This window comes from Pimephales promelas, chromosome 2 (assembly GCF_988280905.1).
Source record: "Pimephales promelas chromosome 2, fPimPro1.hap1.1, whole genome shotgun sequence".
Lineage (NCBI taxonomy): Eukaryota > Metazoa > Chordata > Actinopteri > Cypriniformes > Leuciscidae > Pimephales > Pimephales promelas.
In genome coordinates this window covers 40,873,923-40,896,821 of record NC_142770.1, presented here as the reverse complement: position 1 = coordinate 40,896,821, position 22,899 = coordinate 40,873,923, and the positions used below count along the sequence as shown (strand labels likewise).

The following is a 22,899-nucleotide window of genomic DNA, read 5'->3' as shown; positions in this document are numbered from 1 at the left end:
TCCACATTTTCAGCAGGGCAGCAGAGACCCATTACATTGCTAAATAATGACTGTAATGAATATAATCAAATCTGCTGTCAGGACATAACTCTTGAGGAGATTATTTGGGGAATAACTCAATTAAAGAACAATAAATCCCCAGGCTGTGATGGTCTGAGCTCTGAGATGTAGAAATGTTTCTCTGAGGTAAATTTCTTCTGGCTGTCTTCAGAGAATCTCTTGACAGAGGGATCTTCCTCCTCCTCTGAGGCGACACACACTTCATCCAAAACCTCACACAGTGTGGTCCAAGGAGAGAATTTTTCAGGTACATTAGATATTACACGTATATACAGTAATGTCTACAGTGCCCTTCAAAAGTTTGAAAATGTCTAGGTTTCAAAGTGTGTTTCTGGACAATATCAGTTTAAGCCCGAACTTGTTCTTGCCGGAAATGCATTAAACAACATTAAAGAGCAGCAATAAATTAATAATAATTTTTTGATTACATAATAATGTTAACATATGTGACAGTTAGACATGCCCCTTTGGCAGCTTTGACGTTAGATTATTGCGTATTATCACATCATCAAACGTATTTCTTTCAAAAAAGCTTTTCGTGTTTGCAAGTACTCTGCAAATTAATTAAATTATTTTTGCAACACCTGCAAAGATCTTTAACACTCATTATTTTTTTAATACTTTTTACGCTTTTTCCAGAGTGCCTGCAGTTAGACAGGCTCTGGTGAAGTTGAGTTCTGTTGACAATTATGCGTGGCTCAACTTACTGCGTTGCTCTGATTGGTTGTAGGTCTATCCAACTGAGTGCAGAGTTGTTGTTTTTTTTTTTTCTGGTTCGGTTAAGACACGCCTCATAATCAAAGCCCTATAGAGCAGTATCAGACTCACATTCTGACTAGAATAGGAGTATGACGAAGTCAGGCTAGTGTTACCTTTGAAATTTATCCCAATTGAACCTTTGTGCTGATAATGCAATACTAATCGAGCTACAGGAACACTTTCAGCTCAGATGCTTTAGAAATATCTATTTTTTCCGGTATCTTGAATACAGTGATATAAATTTGATGGGTACATAATTGTATTGAATGAAAAACATTACGTACAAAATTATGTAAATGTATTAGATAATTCATTTAATTTGTTTTATATCAACGCAAACTTATCATGAAATGTTAAGGTTTTATGATTGTTTCAAAATCCCAGGCCTAAGGTGTTCACAGACTTTTGTAACATTGTTTTAGGCTACAGTATCTTAACCTTTTTTTTCTTAGACTCCTCATGATTGAGCTCCAAAGCAACCTTGGGATTTTTGAGGGCAAACCTGGACTGCTGCTCTTCAGCTACGATCAAAAGGCTCTAGCTGAAAATAAATTTTATACAGCAGGAAGACTAATGGCCTGGTCCATAATTCACAATGGACCAGGCATTAAGTGCATTAACAAGGAGCTTTTCATGATTATGTGTGGCCAGAAACCAGACCTCACCACATTTGATCATACTAATTTCCTGGAAAATGACCTTGCAGAAAAGCTGGCAAAGGTAAGTTAAGTAATTTTACATGCCACATAATGTAGCTATGTGCTCATTTAAGGAGAACAATGTTTTCACTAACCACTATTCATCAAGTCCACATGTGCTCCTATGATTTTAGGTTGTTGGGTGCAGCTCTCCAGAGGAGCTGACGGAGCTTAAAAACTCCCTGGGGGACTGGATTTGCGACTGTGGGGTACCCAACATTTTCACAGCCTCCTTGAGTAATCTGCCCACAATTTATGGGCAGTTAGTGACCCACTTCATCTATCACAGGTAAATAAATAACACTTACAGTAACTTCTAGCTGCCTCAAATGTCTCCTAAAAAGATGTTGGGTCTCTGCCATTGTAAAGTAATGTCTATATTTAGAGTGGACATGTTGTTCCATACATGCATATGTCAGGTCATTAAATCCCTAAATGTTAGGAAGTAGTGAATGTGGATGAGATTTTCCATTTAACAATAGTCTTTTTGTAAATTTGACATGCTTTCATTGAATGAAAAAGACTTATTTTAACAAGCATTTATTTCATATTAGTATATTATATTTAATAATATACTAATGATTATACCTTGCGATTACTCATCCTGTTGAATATCTAAATATTATCAAAACAGGCCTATTGTCTTCCATGTGATTCTCCTGATTTAAGCCTACGTTACGCTCGGGGTTCAAACTAAAAAGGCTGAACGGTAGATGTGCTCATTTTGCAACTGTCAACTTAGCTAGCTAGTCTGTACGTTGAAAAAACAAACAAAGCTGCTACAACCATTTACAACCTATATACGTCACTACTACCAGAATGCATTGAGATGTAAATAACTATGGCGGCCTTCGAGTTAATGGATTTTCGGCTTCTTTTAACAAAAACAAAAGAAGATATTTTTGTATCACCTTGTACTGTTTATCTCTGGTCTCCTATTAAGATCAGGATCATCACCTTTTTTAATATTTAAAGGTATCAGGTTTATTACTGAGATGCTGCTTTGACTCTTTGTATTGTAAATAATAGTTGACTTTACAACAGTGATTTTGTAAGTCTTATTATTACTTTTTTTCTGTTCAGAGTGGCAAGTATTATCCAGCAGTTCACTTCTGGGCTGAACTCCTGTGGCCGGTTGTGGGAGGTAGTGCTTAATAATTGGAAAGCTTTCCTCCCCTTGTTTACCAACACTAGAGGTGCCCTAACAAGAAATGAAGTCAGAGACCTCTTCAACATTGTCTGGAGTTCACCAGGGAGCAACAGGGGAGACCTTGAAGAGGAGACTGTCTTCCTCTGGGAATGCTGGCTAATGTTGATTCAAGGTAAGTGTTTCTTTAACTGCACACTGTTTTGTTATGTAATTAGATTTTGCTTCTTGCCTTTTACATTTTCTGTTTTGCAAACTTAAACAGAAGAAGATGTGGGCATATCCTTTGAGGAGTTCCTAGTGTTTGTAACTGCAGCAGATTCTGTCCCTCCACTGGGGTTTCAGCAAAAGTGCCAAGTGGAATTTTATGACCAAGAGGAGCCAACCAGAAGAATTCCTTATGCTTCAACCTGTGCTGACTCTCTACCTACCAAGAGGTGTGTTAGAAGAAGAGGAATTCAAGGAATTAATGTTCCTTGCAATAAAAGGATCTCTCGGATTTGGGAAGGTATAAGCGTCACCTTTCTAAAGGATCGGTTTACTTTCATAATGTTTGCTGATAATTTACTCATCCTGATGTCAGATGAAAGAGAGGGGTTGTAACTGTTGTTGAGAGGGGTTTTATTCTGGTGTAATTGTATTACAGTAATAAATGCTTATGGTCATTCAACAAAAGCTTGACTAATGTTTTGCAAACATCTAAATCTTTAAACAAAAATGATAAAAGTTCTGGTAAATATTTTGGGTCAAGATCTAAATTTGTTTGGTCAAAGATTAAGTAAATTAGAAAACACACTTGGTGTGAGAACTGGGCACTTTTATTTCAGAAGACTAACATTAAGTCACATGACCTTAAATAATGACTATTAAAGTCAGCCGTGAGCAGCAATTATTTGGGTCCATAGAAATGTAAAAATGTGACAATTTCATACACACAAAAAAGGTGGATGTTTTGTATAATGTTTTTGGTGTCAACACGGATTCGTATCAAGAATGCATAAATCATGAATACGAATATAAAAGAGGATGAAAACATGTATATTGGACCATAATCTAATCAAACTTAAAAGGTTAGCGCTGTTTTGTCCATTGAATGAAAGTCAACCATAACATGCAGTCTTAAGTTCTTTATTAGGATTAACTCGTCCTTTTCTTACGATTGATTTTAAAATGTCAAAAAAGACAAAACATTGCGAATTATGTCTAATCCAAGTTCTGCTTGTGCTCCACCAAGTGGATTAAATTGTGCAACAAGTTGCTCCAAGGTTGTGTTATTCACTGTGTAGTGATTCTGTGGTACTGGCACTCCGTCTGGCCAGTCAAAATTTGCTGCCCCCTGCATTCTTGATGTCGTTTCTCCTTGTTCAGATGGTCCGTGAACAACAATTAAATCTGCTGGCCCAGCTGTTCTGCCACTGATTTCTTGCATCACTGTGGTTCTATGTCCTTGTTGTCCCAGGCAGCCTCGGACAAAAATCTGTATTGGGGACTGATGTCTTTCAGTTCTCAGGCCATGGTTGTTCCATTGTTGAATGAATGCTGTCAAGTCCCTGTTATCTGTGTTAAGTAGACATAATGATGATGCATTTCATTGTCAATGTCCACTATACCTTCACTCTCAAGGAAGTGGAAGAGGTTATAATAGACATTAGTCAATCCCCGCCACATGTCGCCCCAGAGCCTCTCAATACGCTGGTTATGAGTGCTCCTGCCTATGATGGCACTGCCTCTGTCTGAGCCCCTGAAAATGTTCATCACACAGACATCATTATTGTGATACCATGATCTGTTCTGACCCTGGAAGGCACTCCATATCTGGCCACAGCATTCAAAAAGCAATCCATTACAGTGCTGCTCCGGTTGTTGTTTGAGGCATGGAGGAAGACAGAGGCGACTGTATCCATTTATACCACCATGAATGACAATTCTCCATCTAAAACATAACAGAGAAACACTATTATAATACAATACGTTAAGAACAAAAAATATATATATACATTACATCTTCCTATTTCAAATATTTTCTTAATGGGAAGTTCATGAATACTTTTTTTATACCATGGTCTGGGTGAATACTCGATTCTGATTGGCTGCAGGGTGTCCGTTAAAAAGTGATAGAGGACACCTAGTAAAGTAGTTCTGGTGAAACTGCCTGTTTACCATTCGAAATTAATAAATAAATGCGCTGCCTACAACGGCTGTGAGTAACCATAGCAACAGACTCACATGCTCTATCATCTAACGTTAGATATTATAGCCTAATACAACAATGAGCGACTTCGTGCTATTTCTTTTAACATTTATGGAGAATATGGCAACTTTGACGACTGGTATGCTGCTGAAGAAAGAAAAAATGTAAATAAAACGGAGAAAATTACACCGCTGCTGCTCTGCTCCATTGAACTCTATTGGTAACGACGTAACTTGCGACCATAGTTGGATAACGATGCTTTCGGGAAACGCACCCCTGAATGAGACCCTGCGGGAGTTTTACGCTGCTGTCCAGACAACCAAGGCAGGAGAAGGCTGAACGTTACAGCGTTTCAAGCCTAAGGAGCCTGAGGCAAATTACCCTCTCTTTGATCTGATTAATTTATTGCCCTCTATAACGTTAAGCGCAAATCGCTGGAGATCAGAGCTAATTGTTTTTTTTATTGTTGTTTGATTAATTGTTTTATGAGTAATAAAAAAAAACTAAAAAAAAACTATGCCTACCTTTGTGTTTCATGAAAAAAAAAAAAATGCATTTGTGAACCTGAAGGGATACGAGCTAAGCGGACTATATATATCTCCGGTTGCTAAATAAACAGTCAGGCAGGCAAGGCAAGTTATTATTTGTAAAAACTAGATTTAGCCTAATTAAAATATAAACTAATGTTTTATTTGGCAAGTGACCATGGTATAAGCGGGTTAATGCCCTCCGAGGTGTCCATTGTCAGGTTTTAATGGACTTCGGCGGAGGCAACCGTCCTCCGCTGTGCGTCGGCTGGTTTACGCCTCGCCGTCGTCCATTAAAACCTGACAATGGACACCTCGTCGGGCATTAACCCTTACATAATTTACACACTTTATTAAAAGTAACATGTATAATACAAAAAAGCAGAACCATGTAACCTGTATATCTACCTTATCAATTTGTGGTTGCCATCAAGGTGCCAAAAGGAGTTTGGTCCAGCTACACTGTACAATCACCAATGTGCTCTTTGTGACATTGCTCTTAGAGCTGCAGCACTGGGGTTGATTGGTATTAAAGTCTTTCTCGCTCTGTCTCTGCACCCGTACTCCACCTGCTCGTAACTGTGCCCTGACAGCCTCAGACCCAAGCTGGTCATTCCCAGCCACAATGTCTTTGATCATGTCATCGAGGGCATCAGTTACATCAGAATATGTCACAGACCAATTCAAATTGAACTTCCTGAAACAAACAATTCAAACATAACTTGTTTATTATCAAGATAATTCTAAAGATGTTCTTGTAGCTCAAGTAGTAGAGCATGGCACTACAGAAATGCAAGTTTGATACCCAGGGAATGCATGAATTAAAAAGAAATGCATGAGTTAAATGCAAATGAATAAATGTAAATACAATGCTCACTTCATGTGCATCAAATAGTTTAAAACGAAATTTGCCTACATCTTGATGTAACTTACTTTATGCATTGTTTGACTGTAGCCAAAGTCACTTGCAGAATCTCAGGTATTGAACTAAGAAAAACCACACGAGGAAAGAAAAGGAAGTTGCTCTCTGGTGAGGTTCTAATGGGGCGCTTGTCTGCCTCCACTACAAGTAAGTGGAGCCTGATAACTGGAACTGGCTGCAACAATATTAACAACAAGGATAAATACATTTTAATCTGATCAAGTCACAAAGTGGTTGATATAGAAACATAAAATAAGGGGAATTTTATGTTTTCCATAAAACTTTAAATGTAATGTATTTAAAATGCATGAAATGCTCTTTAATGTGATAAGAAAGTCTCGTCAGAACAGTTACTGTACCATGTCTGTCCACTATGTAGATTAGTGATTTTTACTACAAAAATAAAAAAATGAAGACTATTTAACGTAGTACTTAGCTTCCATAAAAAAATGTAAATAAAACAAAGATTATATCAGTAGGCCTAACTGAAGATAATAATTTATTGTAGGCTTAGGCTATAATGAAATACATTCTATTAAATAATAATGCAAAGATGTTTAATGTTGTACTTGTTCATGCTGCCTACATGCGTTTACTTCTGCAATATATTCTGCTAACGTCATGTCACGGAGTAAAAGATCCGCTGCCGGCACATTGATCAGCCTTCTCTGCAAACTCTTCAAACTTCTCTGCATTGTTTCCATTGTTGTTTGTGGGTTAATGAATGGCACTAATTTATGTTTGCTTTACACTTATAGTTTTCATTCTTGTTTTGCATTAAATACTGGTAAATGTAATATGAATTGTTGAGGAAATAGTCTAAAATACATGTTGATAATGTTTGTAACTAGTTTTTACTGGTATTTTAAAAGTAATATGGAACTAACACACCAGAGCGCTTTATCTTGATTTTTTCTTATTTTATTTCTCTCAACAACTTTATACTTGTAGCCTACTCAGATGCGATAAATAACATAACTGAGCTTTGTTAAAAAGTGCATAGGCCTGGTCCTACACAAAATAATTATAATATGTTCATTACCAAGCCACACGCTAACTTTAATCACTGTTATAGGCTAAGCATAGGTATATACAATGTGTGTTATACATTTTGGTTTAGATGAAGACCTATGATGACCTGTACACCAATCACACCAATCTCGTAGTATGGGCATTGATAAGCAGCGGAAGATATTTTACACAATAATTGCTTTATGTTTGAAAGCAATCCTTACCTAAAGTTGACTGAATCACATTAGGTCCAGCTCCTATGTTAATGATGAATGATCCGTGCTGAATTGGTCTGGTCTGACCAGGGGCGCAACTACCCAGTTTCAGAGGGGTATGCAGCAACAATTTTAGTGCCCCCCCCCCAATAAAAAAAAAAGGAAAAATAAATTTAATGCAAGTGTGCTGTGTAATAAGTGAGTAGGAAGAAATGCGAGCTAACAGAAAAAATAAGTGCAAAATTGTTGTTTATTAACACAATTAAACTATAGCTACTCCACCTTGATGAACCCCCCTGCAGAAAATTATAAGCTCCATTGGAACAGCAATACCAGTGTTTCTCACAGGATTTTTGGTAAAACTGTGGTAGGTGGACCTCTATTTCTCTAGGGGGGTTGGGGGGCATGCTCCCCCGTAAGAAAATTTTGTGTTCTGTAATGTTAAATTCAGCAGTCTGGTGCACTTTGAGAGTTCAAAATTAAAAGCTCCAACCCATATTCAGGGTGCAAATTAAACAAAGAAAAATTTGAACCTCTTTTAGTTAGTGTCTGTCTACATTACACTACTACATAATAATAGTTATAATATTAATCCCAAACGGGCTCTAATCCCATGATAGTAATAGCCATAAAGGCTATTGTAAAACAAATACACAGAAAAATAAAGGAAACTTTCATAATTAGTTTTGCACTAATTTCTGTACTTGAAAGATATAAGCGCATAATGACATGTTTCATGGGCCAGTGTGTCAGAAAAAAAAAACTAAAGCTGACTTTTTTTGACCAATGCATTACACCAACACAGCGCCGCCAATTAAGCAAAAAAACAAACAACAAACAAATGGGCCGCCGATGTATGAGTTTTTTGGGCCGTTAAGACAAATAAATTAAAAAAGGATGAAATGTATTGGCTGAAAAGCACGTCGGCCCAGCGGGAATCTCCCGGTAGTCCCGATGGCCACAGAGATATACTTGTCACGGGTGCGGGTTCAGGCAGAAGGAACGAACAGGCAGAGTCCAGAAAGCTCCAATACAAAAGGTTTTAATCATAAATCACAGGATACAGGCAGGCGGAACACAGGGTGACATTAACAACGACCGACAACCATTGAGTAAAACAGAGGGAACTAAATACACAGAATAATCAAACATAATGGGGTGAGAACAGGTGAAACAGATGACGATGACGAGGAACAGGTGGCTGATGAGGGAGTGAACACGGGATAGGGTGACGAGAGGATCCTGGGAAGTGTAGTGCTGAAGACAAGACAGACTGGTGCAGACGGAGGACTGTGACAGAACTCCCCCCTCCCGGGAGGCGTGACCTCACGCCGCTGAACAGAGGAAGGAGGGGGGACGAACTGGGGCCTGAGAGGGGCGTGGCCAGGGCGGAGCAGGCTGATGGCGAGACCAGGGCGAAGCAGGCTGAGGGCGTGGCCAGGGCGGAGCAGGTTGAGGGCGTGGCCAGGGCGGAGCAGGCTGAGGGCGGGGCCAGGGCGGAGCAGGCTGAGGGCGAGACCAGGGCGGAGCAGGCTGAGGGCGTGGCCAGGACGGAGCAGGCTGAGGGCGAGACCAGGGCAAAGCAGGCTGAGGGCGTGGCCAGGGCGGAGCAGGCTGAGGGCGTGGCCAGGGCGGAGCAGGCTGAGGGCGTGGCCAGGGCGGAGCAGGCTGAGGGCGAGACCAGGGCGGAGCAGGCTGAGGGCGTGGCCAGGACGGAGCAGGCTGAGGGCGTGGCCAGGGCGGAGCAGGCTGAGGGCGTGGCCAGGGCGGAGCAGGCTGAGGGCGTGGCCAGGGCGGAGCAGGCTGAGGGCGGGGCCAGGGCGGAGCAGGCTGAGGGCGAGACCAGGGCGGAGCAGGCTGAGGGCGTGGCCAGGACGGAGCAGGCTGAGGGCGTGGCCAGGGCGGAGCAGGCTGAGGGCGTGGCCAGGGCGGAGCAGGCTGAGGGCGAGACCAGGGCAAAGCAGACTGAGGGCGTGGCCAGGGCGGAGCAGGCTGATGGCGAGACCAGGGCGGAGCAGGCTGAGGGCGGGGCCAGGGCGGAGCAGGCTGAGGGCGAGACCAGGGCGGAGCAGGCTGAGGGCGTGGCCAGGACGGAGCAGGCTGAGGGCGTGGCCAGGGCGGAGCAGGCTGAGGGCGTGGCCAGGGCGGAGCAGGCTGAGGGCGTGGCCAGGGCGGAGCAGGCTGAGGGCGTGGCCAGGGCGGAGCAGGCTGAGGGCGAGACCAGGGCAAAGCAGACTGAGGGCGTGGCCAGGGCGGAGCAGGCTGAGGGCGTGGCCAGGGCGGAGCAGGCTGAGGGCGAGACCAGGGCGGAGCAGGCTGGGCGGTCTCTGGGGCTGGGCTGGTCGGGCCCGGCGAAGAAGAGCGCTCGGGCTCGGAGAGACTGGACGGAACCAGCAGTGCCGAGCATTCAGTCTCTGGAGGGCTGGCCGGAACCAGCAGAGAAGAGCGTTCAGTCTCTGGAGGGCTGGACGGTACCAGCAGTGAAGAGCATACAGTCTCTAGAGGGCTGGACGGAACCAGCAGTAAAGAGCATTCAGCCTCTGGAGTGCTGGACGGAACCAGCAGTGAAGAGCATACTGTCTCTGGAGGGCTGGACGGAACCAGCAGGGAAGAGCATTCAGTCTCTGGAGGGCTGGACGGAACCAGCAGTGCAGAGCATTCAGTCTCTGGAGGGCTAGACGGAACCAGCAGTGAAGAGCATACAGTCTCTGGTGGGCTGGACGGAACCAGCAGTGAAGAGCATACAGTCTCTGGAGGGCTGGACGGAACCAGCAGTGAAGAGCATTCAGTCTCTGGTGGGCTGGACGGAACCAGCAGTGAAGAGCATTCATTCTCTGGAGGGCTGGACGGAACCAGCAGTGAAGAGCATACAGTCTCTGGTGGGCTGGACGGAACCAGCAGTGAAGAGCATACAGTCTCTGGAGGGCTGGACGGAACCAGCAGTGAAGAGCATTCAGTCTCTGGTGGGCTGGACGGAACCAGCAGTGAAGAGCATACAGTCTCTGGTGGGCTGGACGGAACCAGCAGTGAAGAGCATACAGTCTCTGGAGGGCTGGACGGAACCAGCAGTGAAGAGCATACAGTCTCTGGTGGGCTGGACGGAACCAGCAGTGAAGAGCATACAGTCTCTGGAGGGCTGGACGGAACCAGCAGTGAAGAGCATACAGTCTCTGGTGGGCTGGACGGAACCAGCAGTGAAGAGCATACAGTCTCTGGTGGGCTGGACGGAACCAGCAGTGAAGAGCATACAGTCTCTGGAGGGCTGGACGGAACCAGCAGTGAAGAGCATACAGTCTCTGGTGGGCTGGACGGAACCAGCAGTGAAGAGCATACAGTCTCTGGAGGGCTGGACGGAACCAGCAGTGAAGAGCATACAGTCTCTGGAGGGCTGGACGGAACCAGCAGTGAAGAGCATTCAGTCTCTGGTGGGCTGGACGGAACCAGCAGTGAAGAGCATTCATTCTCTGGAGGGCTGGACGGAACCAGCAGTGAAGAGCATACAGTCTCTGGTGGGCTGGACGGAACCAGCAGTGAAGAGCATACAGTCTCTGGAGGGCTGGACGGAACCAGCAGTGAAGAGCATTCAGTCTCTGGAGGGCTGGACGGAACCAGCAGTGAAGAGCATACAGTCTCTGGTGGGCTGGACGGAACCAGCAGTGAAGAGCATTCAGTCTCTGGTGGGCTGGACGGAATCAGCAGTGAAGAGCATTCATTCTCTGGTGAGCTGGACGGAACCAGCAGTGAAGAGCATTCATTCTCTGGTGAGCTGGACGGAACCAGCAGTGAAGAGCATACAGTCTCTGGAGAGCTGGACGGAACCAGCAGTGAAGAGCCTTCAGTCTCTGGAGGGCTGGACGGAACCAGCAGTGAAGAGCATACAGTCTCTGGAGGGCTGGACGGAACCAGCAGTGAAGAGCATTCATTCTCTGGTGAGCTGGACGGAACCAGCAGTGAAGAGCATTCAGTCTCTGGTGGGCTGGACGGAACCAGCAGTGAAGAGCATTCATTCTCTGGTGGGCTGGACGGAACCAGCAGTGAAGAGCATTCATTCTCTGGTGAGCTGGACGGAACCAGCAGTGAAGAGCATTCATTCTCTGGTGAGCTGGACGGAACCAGCAGTGAAGAGCATACAGTCTCTGGAGATCTGGACGGAACCAGCAGTGAAGAGCCTTCAGTCTCTGGAGGGCTGGACGGAACCAGCAGTGAAGAGCATACAGTCTCTGGAGGGCTGGACGGAACCAGCAGTGAAGAGCATTCAGTCTCTGGTGGGCTGGACGGAACCAGCAGTGAAGAGCATTCATTCTCTGGTGAGCTGGACGGAACCAGCAGTGAAGAGCATTCATTCTCTGGTGAGCTGGGCGGAACCAGCAGTGAAGAGCATACTGTCTCTGGAGGGCTGGACGGAACCAGCAGTGAAGAGCATTCAGTCTCTGGTGGGCTGGACGGAACCAGCAGTGAAGAGCATTCATTCTCTGGTGAGCTGGACGGAACCAGCAGTGAAGAGCATTCAGTCTCTGGTGGGCTGGACGGAACCAGCAGTGAAGAGCATTCATTCTCTGGTGGGCTGGACGGAACCAGCAGTGAAGAGCATACAGTCTCTGGAGAGCTGGACGGAACCAGCAGTGAAGAGCCTTCAGTCTCTGGAGGGCTGGACGGAACCAGCAGTGAAGAGCATACAGTCTCTGGAGGGCTGGACGGAACCAGCAGTGAAGAGCATTCATTCTCTGGTGGGCTGGACGGAACCAGCAGTGAAGAGCATTCATTCTCTGGTGAGCTGGACGGAACCAGCAGTGAAGAGCATTCATTCTCTGGTGAGCTGGACGGAACCAGCAGTGAAGAGCATACAGTCTCTGGAGAGCTGGACGGAACCAGCAGTGAAGAGCCTTCAGTCTCTGGAGGGCTGGACGGAACCAGCAGTGAAGAGCATACAGTCTCTGGAGGGCTGGACGGAACCAGCAGTGAAGAGCATTCATTCTCTGGTGGGCTGGACGGAACCAGCAGTGAAGAGCATTCATTCTCTGGTGAGCTGGACGGAACCAGCAGTGAAGAGCATTCATTCTCTGGTGAGCTGGACGGAACCAGCAGTGAAGAGCATACAGTCTCTGGAGAGCTGGACGGAACCAGCAGTGAAGAGCCTTCAGTCTCTGGAGGGCTGGACGGAACCAGCAGTGAAGAGCATTCATTCTCTGGTGAGCTGGACGGAACCAGCAGTGAAGAGCATTCATTCTCTGGTGAGCTGGACGGAACCAGCAGTGAAGAGCATACAGTCTCTGGAGGGCTGGACGGAACCAGCAGTGAAGAGCATTCAGTCTCTGGTGGGCTGGACGGAACCAGCAGTGAAGAGCATTCATTCTCTGGTGAGCTGGGCGGAACCAGCAGTGAAGAGAATACCGTCTCTGGAGGGCTGGACGGAACCAGCAGTGAAGAGCATTCAGTCTCTGGTGGGCTGGACGGAACCAGCAGTGAAGAGCATTCATTCTCTGGTGAGCTGGACGGAACCAGCAGTGAAGAGCATACAGTCTCTGGAGAGCTGGACGGAACCAGCAGTGAAGAGCCTTCAGTCTCTGGAGGGCTGGACAGAACCAGCAGTGAAGAGCATTCATTCTCTGGTGAGCTGGACGGAACCAGCAGTGAAGAGCATACAGTCTCTGGAGAGCTGGACGGAACCAGCAGTGAAGAGCCTTCAGTCTCTGGAGGGCTGGACGGAACCAGCAGTGAAGAGCATACAGTCTCTGGAGGGCTGAACGGAACCAGCAGTGAAAAGCATTCAGTCTCTGGTGGGCTGGACGGAACCAGCAGTGAAGAGCAGTCATTCTCTGGTGAGCTGGACGGAACCAGCAGTGAAGAGCATTCATTCTCTGGTGAGCTGGACGGAACCAGCAGTGAAGAGCATACAGTCTCTGGAGAGCTGGACGGAACCAGCAGTGAAGAGCATTCATTCTCTGGTGAGCTGGGCGGAACCAGCAGTGAAGAGCATACCGTCTCTGGAGGGCTGGACGGAACCAGCAGTGAAGAGCATTCAGTCTCTGGTGGGCTGGACGGAACCAGCAGTGAAGAGCATTCATTCTCTGGTGAGCTGGACGGAACCAGCAGTGAAGAGCATTCATTCTCTGGTGAGCTGGACGGAACCAGCAGTGAAGAGCATTCAGTCTCTGGTGGGCTGGACGGAACCAGCAGTGAAGAGCATTCATTCTCTGGTGAGCTGGACGGAACCAGCAGTGAAGAGCATTCATTCTCTGGTGAGCTGGACGGAACCAGCAGTGAAGAGCATACAGTCTCTGGAGAGCTGGACGGAACCAGCAGTGAAGAGCCTTCAGTCTCTGGAGGGCTGGACGGAACCAGCAGTGAAGAGCATACAGTCTCTGGAGGGCTGGACGGAACCAGCAGTGAAAAGCATTCAGTCTCTGGTGGGCTGGACGGAACCAGCAGTGAAGAGCAGTCATTCTCTGGTGAGCTGGACGGAACCAGCAGTGAAGAGCATTCATTCTCTGGTGGGCTGGACGGAACCAGCAGTGAAGAGCATTCATTCTCTGGTGAGCTGGACGGAACCAGCAGTGAAGAGCATACAGTCTCTAGAGAGCTGGACGGAACCAGCAGTGAAGAGCTTACAGTCTCGGGTGGGCTGGACGGAACCAGCAGTGGAGAGCATTGAGTCTCTGGAGAGCTGGACGGACCCAGCGGTGAAGAGCATTCAGTCTCTGGAGAGCTGGGCGGAACCAGCTGTGAAGTCTCTGAGGATCTGGGCGGAACCAGCGGTGAGGGGAGTTTCGGCTCGGGAGGGCTGACGGTGCGCGCATGCCTGGCAGGGCTGACGGTGAGCGCGGGCTCGGCAGGGCTGACGGTGAGCGCGGGCTCGGCAGGGCTGACGGTGAGCGCGGGCTCGGCAGGGCTGACGGTGAGCGCGGACTCGGCTGGGCTGACGGTGACCAGAGAAGATGAGGGTTCAGGGTTTGGAGTGGTGCTGGTGACTTCTTCCACGTAGAATGGGGATTCACAGCACACCAGCACCCACTCCACACAGGCGAGGAAATCATCTGCTGGACCGCTCCCTGGGAGGCGTGCCCGGGACCGCTCGCTGAGGCTGGCGATGTAGAAAACACACAGCGAGCGGTCCGAATAGTGAGTGTGGAACGCCAACTCCAGAAAGTCCCTGGTATGGGACTCCAGGGAGTGGTCTTCCTGGTCCAGATAGAGGAGGCTTACCGCTGGAAGGTCCATAATTCTCAGTTAAATGTTGGTCGGTCGTTCTGTCACGGGTGCGGGTTCAGGCAGAAGGAACGAACAGGCAGAGTCCAGAAAGCTCCAATACAAAAGGTTTTAATCATAAATCACAGGATACAGGCAGGCGGAACACAGGGTGACATTAACAACGACCGACAACCATTGAGTAAAACAGAGGGAACTAAATACACAGAATAATCAAACATAATGGGGTGAGAACAGGTGAAACAGATGACGATGACGAGGAACAGGTGGCTGATGAGGGAGTGAACACGGGATAGGGTGACGAGAGGATCCTGGGAAGTGTAGTGCTGAAGACAAGACAGACTGGTGCAGACGGAGGACTGTGACAATACTGTAGATAGCCTACATGCCTATGTCACATTTTAAATCCTACCTGTTGGCTTTCAGCAATGCATGCAGTTATTTAGCTGCTGTCGCATCAATTGACATGCCATCTCCTTTTCTCTCTTTCTTTTTCTATTTTTAGCCCCACAGCATTTTGTTTTATCCATCTTTTTCGACGACAACTCACTACTTGTACCTGCTCGCTCAGCGCTCACGGCGCCCCCGCCCGCTCGCGATATTACCCGCCCCCCTTCTCCATGAGGGCGCCTACTCTAGCCTGGCTGTTAGTCCTCTACAATTTTATATAACATTGAAGGAATGCAGAAATGATTTAGAAATGCACAACGGCAGCTACATATAGAAATACAATATAGCCAATATATAATTTTTGTTTTTTTTTTACCATCGCTTTGGCGCCCCTCATTGTGCTGCGCCCCTATGCGCCGCATATAGCGCATACCCACTTTTTGCGCCACTGGGTCTGCCTCAGTTCATCATTGATTGGGAGAGAACAGTTCAAACTCACTGGCTGTGTAAAACAGTGGGCGTGGCTCATTATACTATTAGCAAAACGTCGTAAAATAACGTGCGCTCTGTTTAACCAAAACAGCGTTTTTTACCCGTCATTTGGCAAGATGAACGGCATTAAAAGCGGCGCTTCCCATGTACAGTAAAACGCCGTGTAATACGTCGTCATTGGTGTATTCCACGGCGTTTTTGACGGCGTTTCACTTTTAGACGGCGTAAAAAGCGCTTTTTACGGCGCTTATTTAACAAAACGCGTTTGGAAAGTGGCGAAATGTGAACCATTTGGCTTTCCATACCATTTGTTTTATATGGAGACGTACACGCAAATATCACGTCACGTAGACACGTCAATAACGTGTAGCTGTTGATCTATGCAGACGTCACGGCGGCGTCACGTTAAAAGTTTAACGTGTGGATTACGTCTGCCCGTCTGCATATGGCGAGTGGATACTGCCACGGATAACCTACCGAAGTCGACAGTCGTGTACTTTTATGGCGCTCGGAATGTTCCATTCGGCGACGAGACTGACAAGCAAGACAGATAACACACGTGAATACGTGCGTGTACGTCTCCATTTGTTTTATATGGAGACGTACACGCAAATATCACGTCACGTAGACGCGTCAATAACGTGTAGCTGTTGATCTATGCAGACGTCACGGCGGAGTCACGTTAAAAGTTTAAGTTTAACGTGTGGATTACGTCTGCCCGTCTGAACGTCTGCACGTCTGCCCGTCTGAACGTCTGCACGTCTGCCCGTCTGCCCGTCTGCGCCTCTGAACGTCTGCCCGTCTGCACGTCTGCGCGTCTGCACGTCTGCCCGTCTGCCACAATCTAAGTTTACAAACAAGACTTATTTTGGCACATTTTATGTAGGACTATGATACACTTATTTTTATTATGCTGAATGTCTGGTAATGTACCATACATTTGGTATCCCAATGATAGATGTAACTTTTTAATAAAAGTCTATGGCATGTATTTTGATTATTCGATCTTCAGAGATAAAAAAATAAAATGGGCTAAAAAAAATTCAGAAAAACTGAGTCTTATCATTATATATTAGTGTGTTTCAGATGTGTTAATGCTCTGCAGCAACAGTCTGCATGCCTCGAGTTCACTCATGCTGCATCCAGCATTAATTAACCAGAAACCATTTTAGAGTTTGTTGGATTTTAAACTAAAATTAGTTAGCCTGTGATTGCTTGGATCAGGCTACTGCTATTCTTATTCTGAACAAGTAATTAATCATTTAAATTAAAAATGTTTAATAACATAAATGTACTATTTAATAGAGCTACACTAAAGTTTTTATAAAGCCTATAAATGTCGTCTAGTCATACTACACATTTTTTGCTACCGTTGAGAGCATAGAAAAATCTCGCCCAAGTCAGGCAAAACAGTTGACAGCCCATATAAATACAGTAAGAGGAGCAAACGCTGCATAGTTTTCACCTGCAGGAAAAACAAACACTTTAAACAGAATAAGATGAGATGAACACTTTAATCAGTATGTGGCAGCAGAGCAGCATTTATTTGACCATCTCCACTTTCTAAATAGGAAATTACTGACCCACAGAACAGTTTGGATTCACTTTTTCGTTTATGACAAACAAAACTATTTTATTTAAAGTGTGAATATATTATAAAGAAAGAGAACAAAGTATTCTCTTTTTATTTAGCGACTGATGGAACTCCTGCGAAAACTCCTCTGATAATAAATAAATTGTCTAGGCCGACAATCAAACATTCATAGCCTGTGTAAACCTGGAGCTTTTACCTGAAGTGAAATGAGTTTCGTGCTATAAAGTGAAAATGCTCATCTCCTGCTGGGTCAATGGATGATAAAATCGTGCCGGATGTTCAATTAAATCGGGATTTTACACTATACCCGTCATTAGACGCCGTATGGATGTGAGAAGACTAAGCTTTTGTCCGAACAACGACGGAGATTATGGCTGGCGAGCATAAACAGGAAAGAAACTCACTCAAAACACGCACGAATTTGTTTGACAAAAGCACAATGTTGTGTTTTATTGCGAGTGTAAACAAATATAAGTTAACACATTGCAGTTTGTATAATGTCCTGTATGAACAAAATGACAGGTATTGGTGAGGAGTTTTTACACATGTGAGCAATTCCGAGTCTGGAAATCACTGGAGGTGTACGATCAGATTGACGTGGGGTTGGTTTGGTGCATAGGTTTGGTGACGTTTGCTCAAGTGCAATCAATTAAAAAGTAACTTAGTCTGAATCAAAATAAAAATGGAAAAATTGTAAAAACGAAAACTTTGTTATATCAATTGTATTATCTCAATAACAATAATGGTCTAGCCTGCATGCTGGTCTTATTCATGTCTACCTATTTATACATGATACCCATAGCTTTACTATGCTCTTAAGAAAGCACACACAAACACACAATAATCATAAATGCTACACTAAATCTTTAAATCCTGGGAATTAAACAAATTTGTTACATAAATATAAGAATTACAGTAAAAACAAACATTCACTTAACTATTTCGCAGTTAATAAAGTACACGTTTTTCATTCCATATTGCTCCATGTATTTGCACAATCTGTATTGTTATAAATTTCTGTCACCACTGGAATTCTTGTAAGAACAGATAGACATCAATTAGAAGTCAAATCAACCTTTGCCACTGTAGTTACATTGTAAACTCTACTCTGACTACAGCTATGGCATAACAATCATGTTTACAATACTTTTATGATTAACCAATATCATCCAATAGCAGCCATTTCACCCTGTAGCCCAAGACTGGTCGCTCACTGAAGCTAAGCAGGGCTGAGCCTGGTTAGTACCTGGATGGGAGACTCCTTGGAAATCCAGGTTGCTGCTGGAAGAGGTATAAGTGAGGCCAGCAGGGGGCGCTCACCCTGTGGTCTGTGTTGGTCCTAATGCCCCAGTATAGTAATGGGGATACTATACTGTCAAAGACCACAATCCTTCGGATAAGACGTTAAACTGAGGTCCTGACTCTCTGTGGTCATTAAAAATCCCAAGACGTCTTTTGAAAGAGTAGGGGTGTAACCCGGGCATCCTGGCCAAATTTGCCCAGTGGCCTCTGTCCATCATGGCCTCCTAATCATCCCCATATATACCAATTGGCTTCATCACCAGTAAGCTGGTGTGTGGTGGGCGTTCTGGTGCACTATGGCTTCCCCCCTTCAAAGTAAAGCGCTTTGAGAGCAGAGAAAAGCGCTATATAACTAATTATTATTATTTATATTTATCATATCATACTTAAATAAATAAGGTATAAAGAAAAACAACCAGTCAAGGTTTAGGGCATACAATGTAATATTTATAGTATCTAATCTACAAATAATGAACACTTGAACACAATTTTAGCATAAGCAAACAATACACAATATAAAGAAGTATAAACAATGGAGAGAAAAAAATAATAATAAAAACAACAGCAACATCGGGCCAGCTGGGGAACGATCAGCCATGCCAGAGTGGGTTTTTTAGGCTACCCCAAACACAGGAGACTGTATTATTCCAGACGTCATAAAATGACAAAAGTCTTCATACTCATGCCCAATGGGCAACTTCAGGGTAATAGCACAAGTGTTTGCTTCTGGGAACATCCGCCGGTTGCCATTCAGGTCCTCGTGAAGGAATGTAATGGTAGGATTCTCTACAAATCCAAATGGAGGTATGGCAGATGCCCCAGAAGCAATAAACACAAGCACATCTTCTAGGGTGATTTCAATTTTTTCTCCACCTTCTAGCTCCACTGCTGCATCTCCATCTGTAACATACAAAGCAAACAAACAATCTTTAAAAAAAAAACAGATTGACACACAAACATTCTAATCATTAACACCTACAGTTACAACCTGACATTTAACACATTATCACATATTTTTATTTGACAACATTTGTGATACAACAGTAATGTCTTATTGTACAATATGAGCATTTATTCTATATATTAATATTTTGAGAACTGGTCAATATGTTTAAGAGCCAATTCTTTTTTATTGTGGTTGTTTTTGCATATTATACAATATTGCAATTTAATAACAAATGACAGACATGTCTAATAGATATACACTTTAATTATTTAAAACAAATGTTTGAAAACTAAGAGACTGAACAATAAAAAACATAAGTTTTTTTTTTATCAATTGACATGAACAAAACATTTTTTGTTAATCAACCAGGGGGGTGATTTTCCCGAAAGCATCGTTAGCCAACTATGGTCGCAAGTTCCGTCGTTACCAATAGACTTCAATGGAAATTGCGACCAACTTGCGACCATAGTTACCAACGATGCTTTCGGGAAACGCACCCCAGGTGTGCAGTTATTAGATGATGGTGTTTATTGAAACTACAACCCAACCATTGTAGTTCTTCCAAATTGAGTGAGGGTACAAATAAAATGTCATCATTACATATAGCTCCACCAAATAATTACATTTCACTACCAATATTGCATTACATGCCTGCATGCTGTCATCTTCACTCTATGCAATAAATTACCTGTCTGCTTCACAAATCTCTCTGTCTCCGAGTCCGGTTTCCCGTTACAGTTGGATTTGTATCATTAGATACTTACAATTAAAACCTCAATACCAGGTTACTGACTTAATAGTTGGGATGTACCTGAAGCCCAAATACCATGTTCAGAAAAGAAAACTAAAGGTATAGCGGAGGATCTTTCCGAATTTTAGAGAAGACCCGCCTCTCCAATATAAAAAAAAAAAAAAATGCACATGCACAAACACAACACTCCCGAGAGGGAACGCCTACTATTACGCCTTGCACAATTATGTTGCAAATTGTAAACTAACTCAAAAATATTCATAAAAAAGACAACATGTCAAATGTCCCTCCGTGTTTTATTTACTTATTATACTGATCGATTGAGTGACCGAGGACTCAAGACATGATATGTCCAACCCTGTATCACACGAAATACATTCTGAGGAAACTATTTTGCAAATCGCAATTACGTTACATAGCAACATATAAGCAGTGCTATTACGTTGGTCCTTAACCTAATATCTCTCATTGTTAATACGTATTAATAAGTTATTTTTATACATAGTTGCTAGGGGTGTAACGGTACATGTATTCGTATTGAACCGTTTCGGTTCGAGGCTTCCGGTTCGGTACGCATACAAACCGAACGATTGCTTGGACCATTTTTCCTGCCGGCAAAATTCGTGCTGACGCGGCCAACACAACGTTGCGCAACATCAAATGGCAAGTGTAAAGAAAGCAGAACGAAACTGCGCTACTCGTTATGTGCTTCACGGATCGTTTATCAGTTCGGACCAGCAACATCTGTGCAGCGCGAGCCGATCTCGATCAAGCAACACTGTTACACAGCGCTAAGAGATCCGGTAAAGAACACATTTGAATTCGCCACTGAGGTAATAACATCGCTGCGAGATCTAGTGAGAAGCGTTCACATTTCTCCGTTATTAACCGTAGATCTCTATTAGATCAAACAGCGCTGTCATGGAAACCAGGAGAAACATTGTGCCGTGAATGAACTAGTAATACTTTCGTCCACAGACCAGCAACATTCACCATGGATTTAATATAGTAACACTAACTGGAACCAGTTTGGCTGGAATGGTGAAATGCTTTCAAGTACTTCACACATCTTTTTCCAGCTCTTCAAAATTCAAATATTATATAAATAAATATATATTTAAATGTTATTTTTAATGTGATGACCAAAACATTATTTGTTCATCCTTCAAAGATGACCCCCATTTATAAACCTAAAAGTTTCAAGATCTAGGAAAACTCACACTTATTTAAAAATATTTTTTCTTTAAACAAATAGGAAATTTCTCTGGCATTTCTTTCTTTTTGCTGTATCGAAAACGTACCGAACCGTGATTTTTGTGTACCGTTACACCCCTAATAGTTGCGTATGGAGAAGTAGCTTGTTGCATTTGTGTAATAATAAACACACAAGGTTTTAGAATATGAACACATGAACACGCAAGGTTTTAGAATATTTCAGCGTGATACCATTTACCATTTTGGTCAAAAGGCTACTTTAGACAAATTGAGATGTTTACCGTGTCTATGCGGTGCATGACTTGTGCCAGGGCTAGCATTGCTAAGTAGCTTGCATTAACTTTTACTAGTGATTTTAAATGGATTTCTCCAAATAGCGTGACAAACTTTACCTGTCTGGTAGAATCTTCGCGACTGCGGCATCAGTGAGAAGCCCAACCTGTGCTTTTAGCGCACGCCAGCGTGTGATATTCACCCAAAATCACTCTGGTCTTGTTTCTATATTCTGCGGCCTTTCTCTTCTTATCATACACTTCGTATACATTTTTTTTCTCTTTCGACCCTCAGCCATTTTTAAAGGAATGGCTGAAACCGTAACTCCGACATAATACACATGAAAGTGAAAACTACATAGGGACGAGCACGTACGACGGCCTTACGTAAACATATCACCAGAATGATTGACACTTAGATCGACCAATAGTATAGACTACCCACCCGGAAAAAGAAAATCCTCCGCTATACCTTTAAACATTCTACAGAGCGCCTACATGATGGAAAAAAAATTGAGATGGGAGGAAAAAATATATTTCAATGTCTTTCCCGTTCTCTGCAATTATACATTTGGGTAATTATATTGTAAATAATTTGCTTCGTAGAATGTGTTATATTCATATTTGGGCTTCAGCACATTCCTATAGCATAGGAATAGCATAACTTGTAAATATATTCAATAACAAAATAATATAGCAAATTTATAATTATATGAACTCACCTTCAACTTGAATTATCCAGTCCCGCCAGTAGCCAATTGTGACCTCCTCCAGAGCCCTCCTACTGCTTCCTCTTTGAGAATACTCAATTGTGAAGAGGTCAAGCAAGGAGGCAGCCAACAAGGGGGGTGCTCCACCACAAAACAGTTCCTCCATAGATGAAGAGTGCACCTCTAGAGCATTCAGGACCCCTAGCGTCTTCAGTCCTTCTTTCAATCTTTCAGTAAGATAAGTACACATGTTCTCAGATGCAAACATGTAGGGTTTTATATATAACATGTGTAATATATATATATATATATATATATGAAGAGTTCAGTAATTTCACTTAAATGACAATTAATAGGTAATCTTCATTGCCATTTTACTGAACTAAAATATACAAGCTTGATAAAAATTATCATTCTCGAAGAAAATTTCAAATGGCACTTAGAGGCTTTTGCATCTGAACTCTTCACACACACACACACACACACACACA

General features: G+C 43.9%; 2 protein-coding genes and 1 pseudogene across 2 annotated transcripts; 1 reads left to right on the top strand and 2 right to left on the bottom strand.

The window, feature by feature from the left end:
- Window positions 1-1,248: 1,248 nt before the first annotated feature.
- LOC120488639 (G2/M phase-specific E3 ubiquitin-protein ligase-like) lies at window positions 1,249-3,178 on the top strand. Its single transcript, XM_089119975.1, has 4 exons — window positions 1,249-1,539; window positions 1,652-1,806; window positions 2,601-2,874; window positions 2,981-3,178. The coding sequence occupies exons 1-4, from the start codon at window positions 1,279-1,281 to the stop codon at window positions 3,176-3,178; spliced, it is 888 nt and encodes a 295-aa protein (XP_088976101.1). The 5' UTR covers window positions 1,249-1,278.
- A 651-nt stretch (window positions 3,179-3,829) lies between these two features.
- LOC148997411 (uncharacterized) lies at window positions 3,830-14,748 on the bottom strand (annotated as a pseudogene).
- A 3,683-nt stretch (window positions 14,749-18,431) lies between these two features.
- Window positions 18,432-22,658, bottom strand: LOC148997410 (G2/M phase-specific E3 ubiquitin-protein ligase-like). Its single transcript, XM_089119967.1, has 2 exons — window positions 22,421-22,658; window positions 18,432-19,414 (listed from the first exon to the last, which is right to left on the bottom strand). The coding sequence occupies exons 1-2, from the start codon at window positions 22,656-22,658 to the stop codon at window positions 19,128-19,130; spliced, it is 525 nt and encodes a 174-aa protein (XP_088976093.1). The 3' UTR covers window positions 18,432-19,127.
- Between the last annotated feature and the right edge of the window lie 241 nt (window positions 22,659-22,899).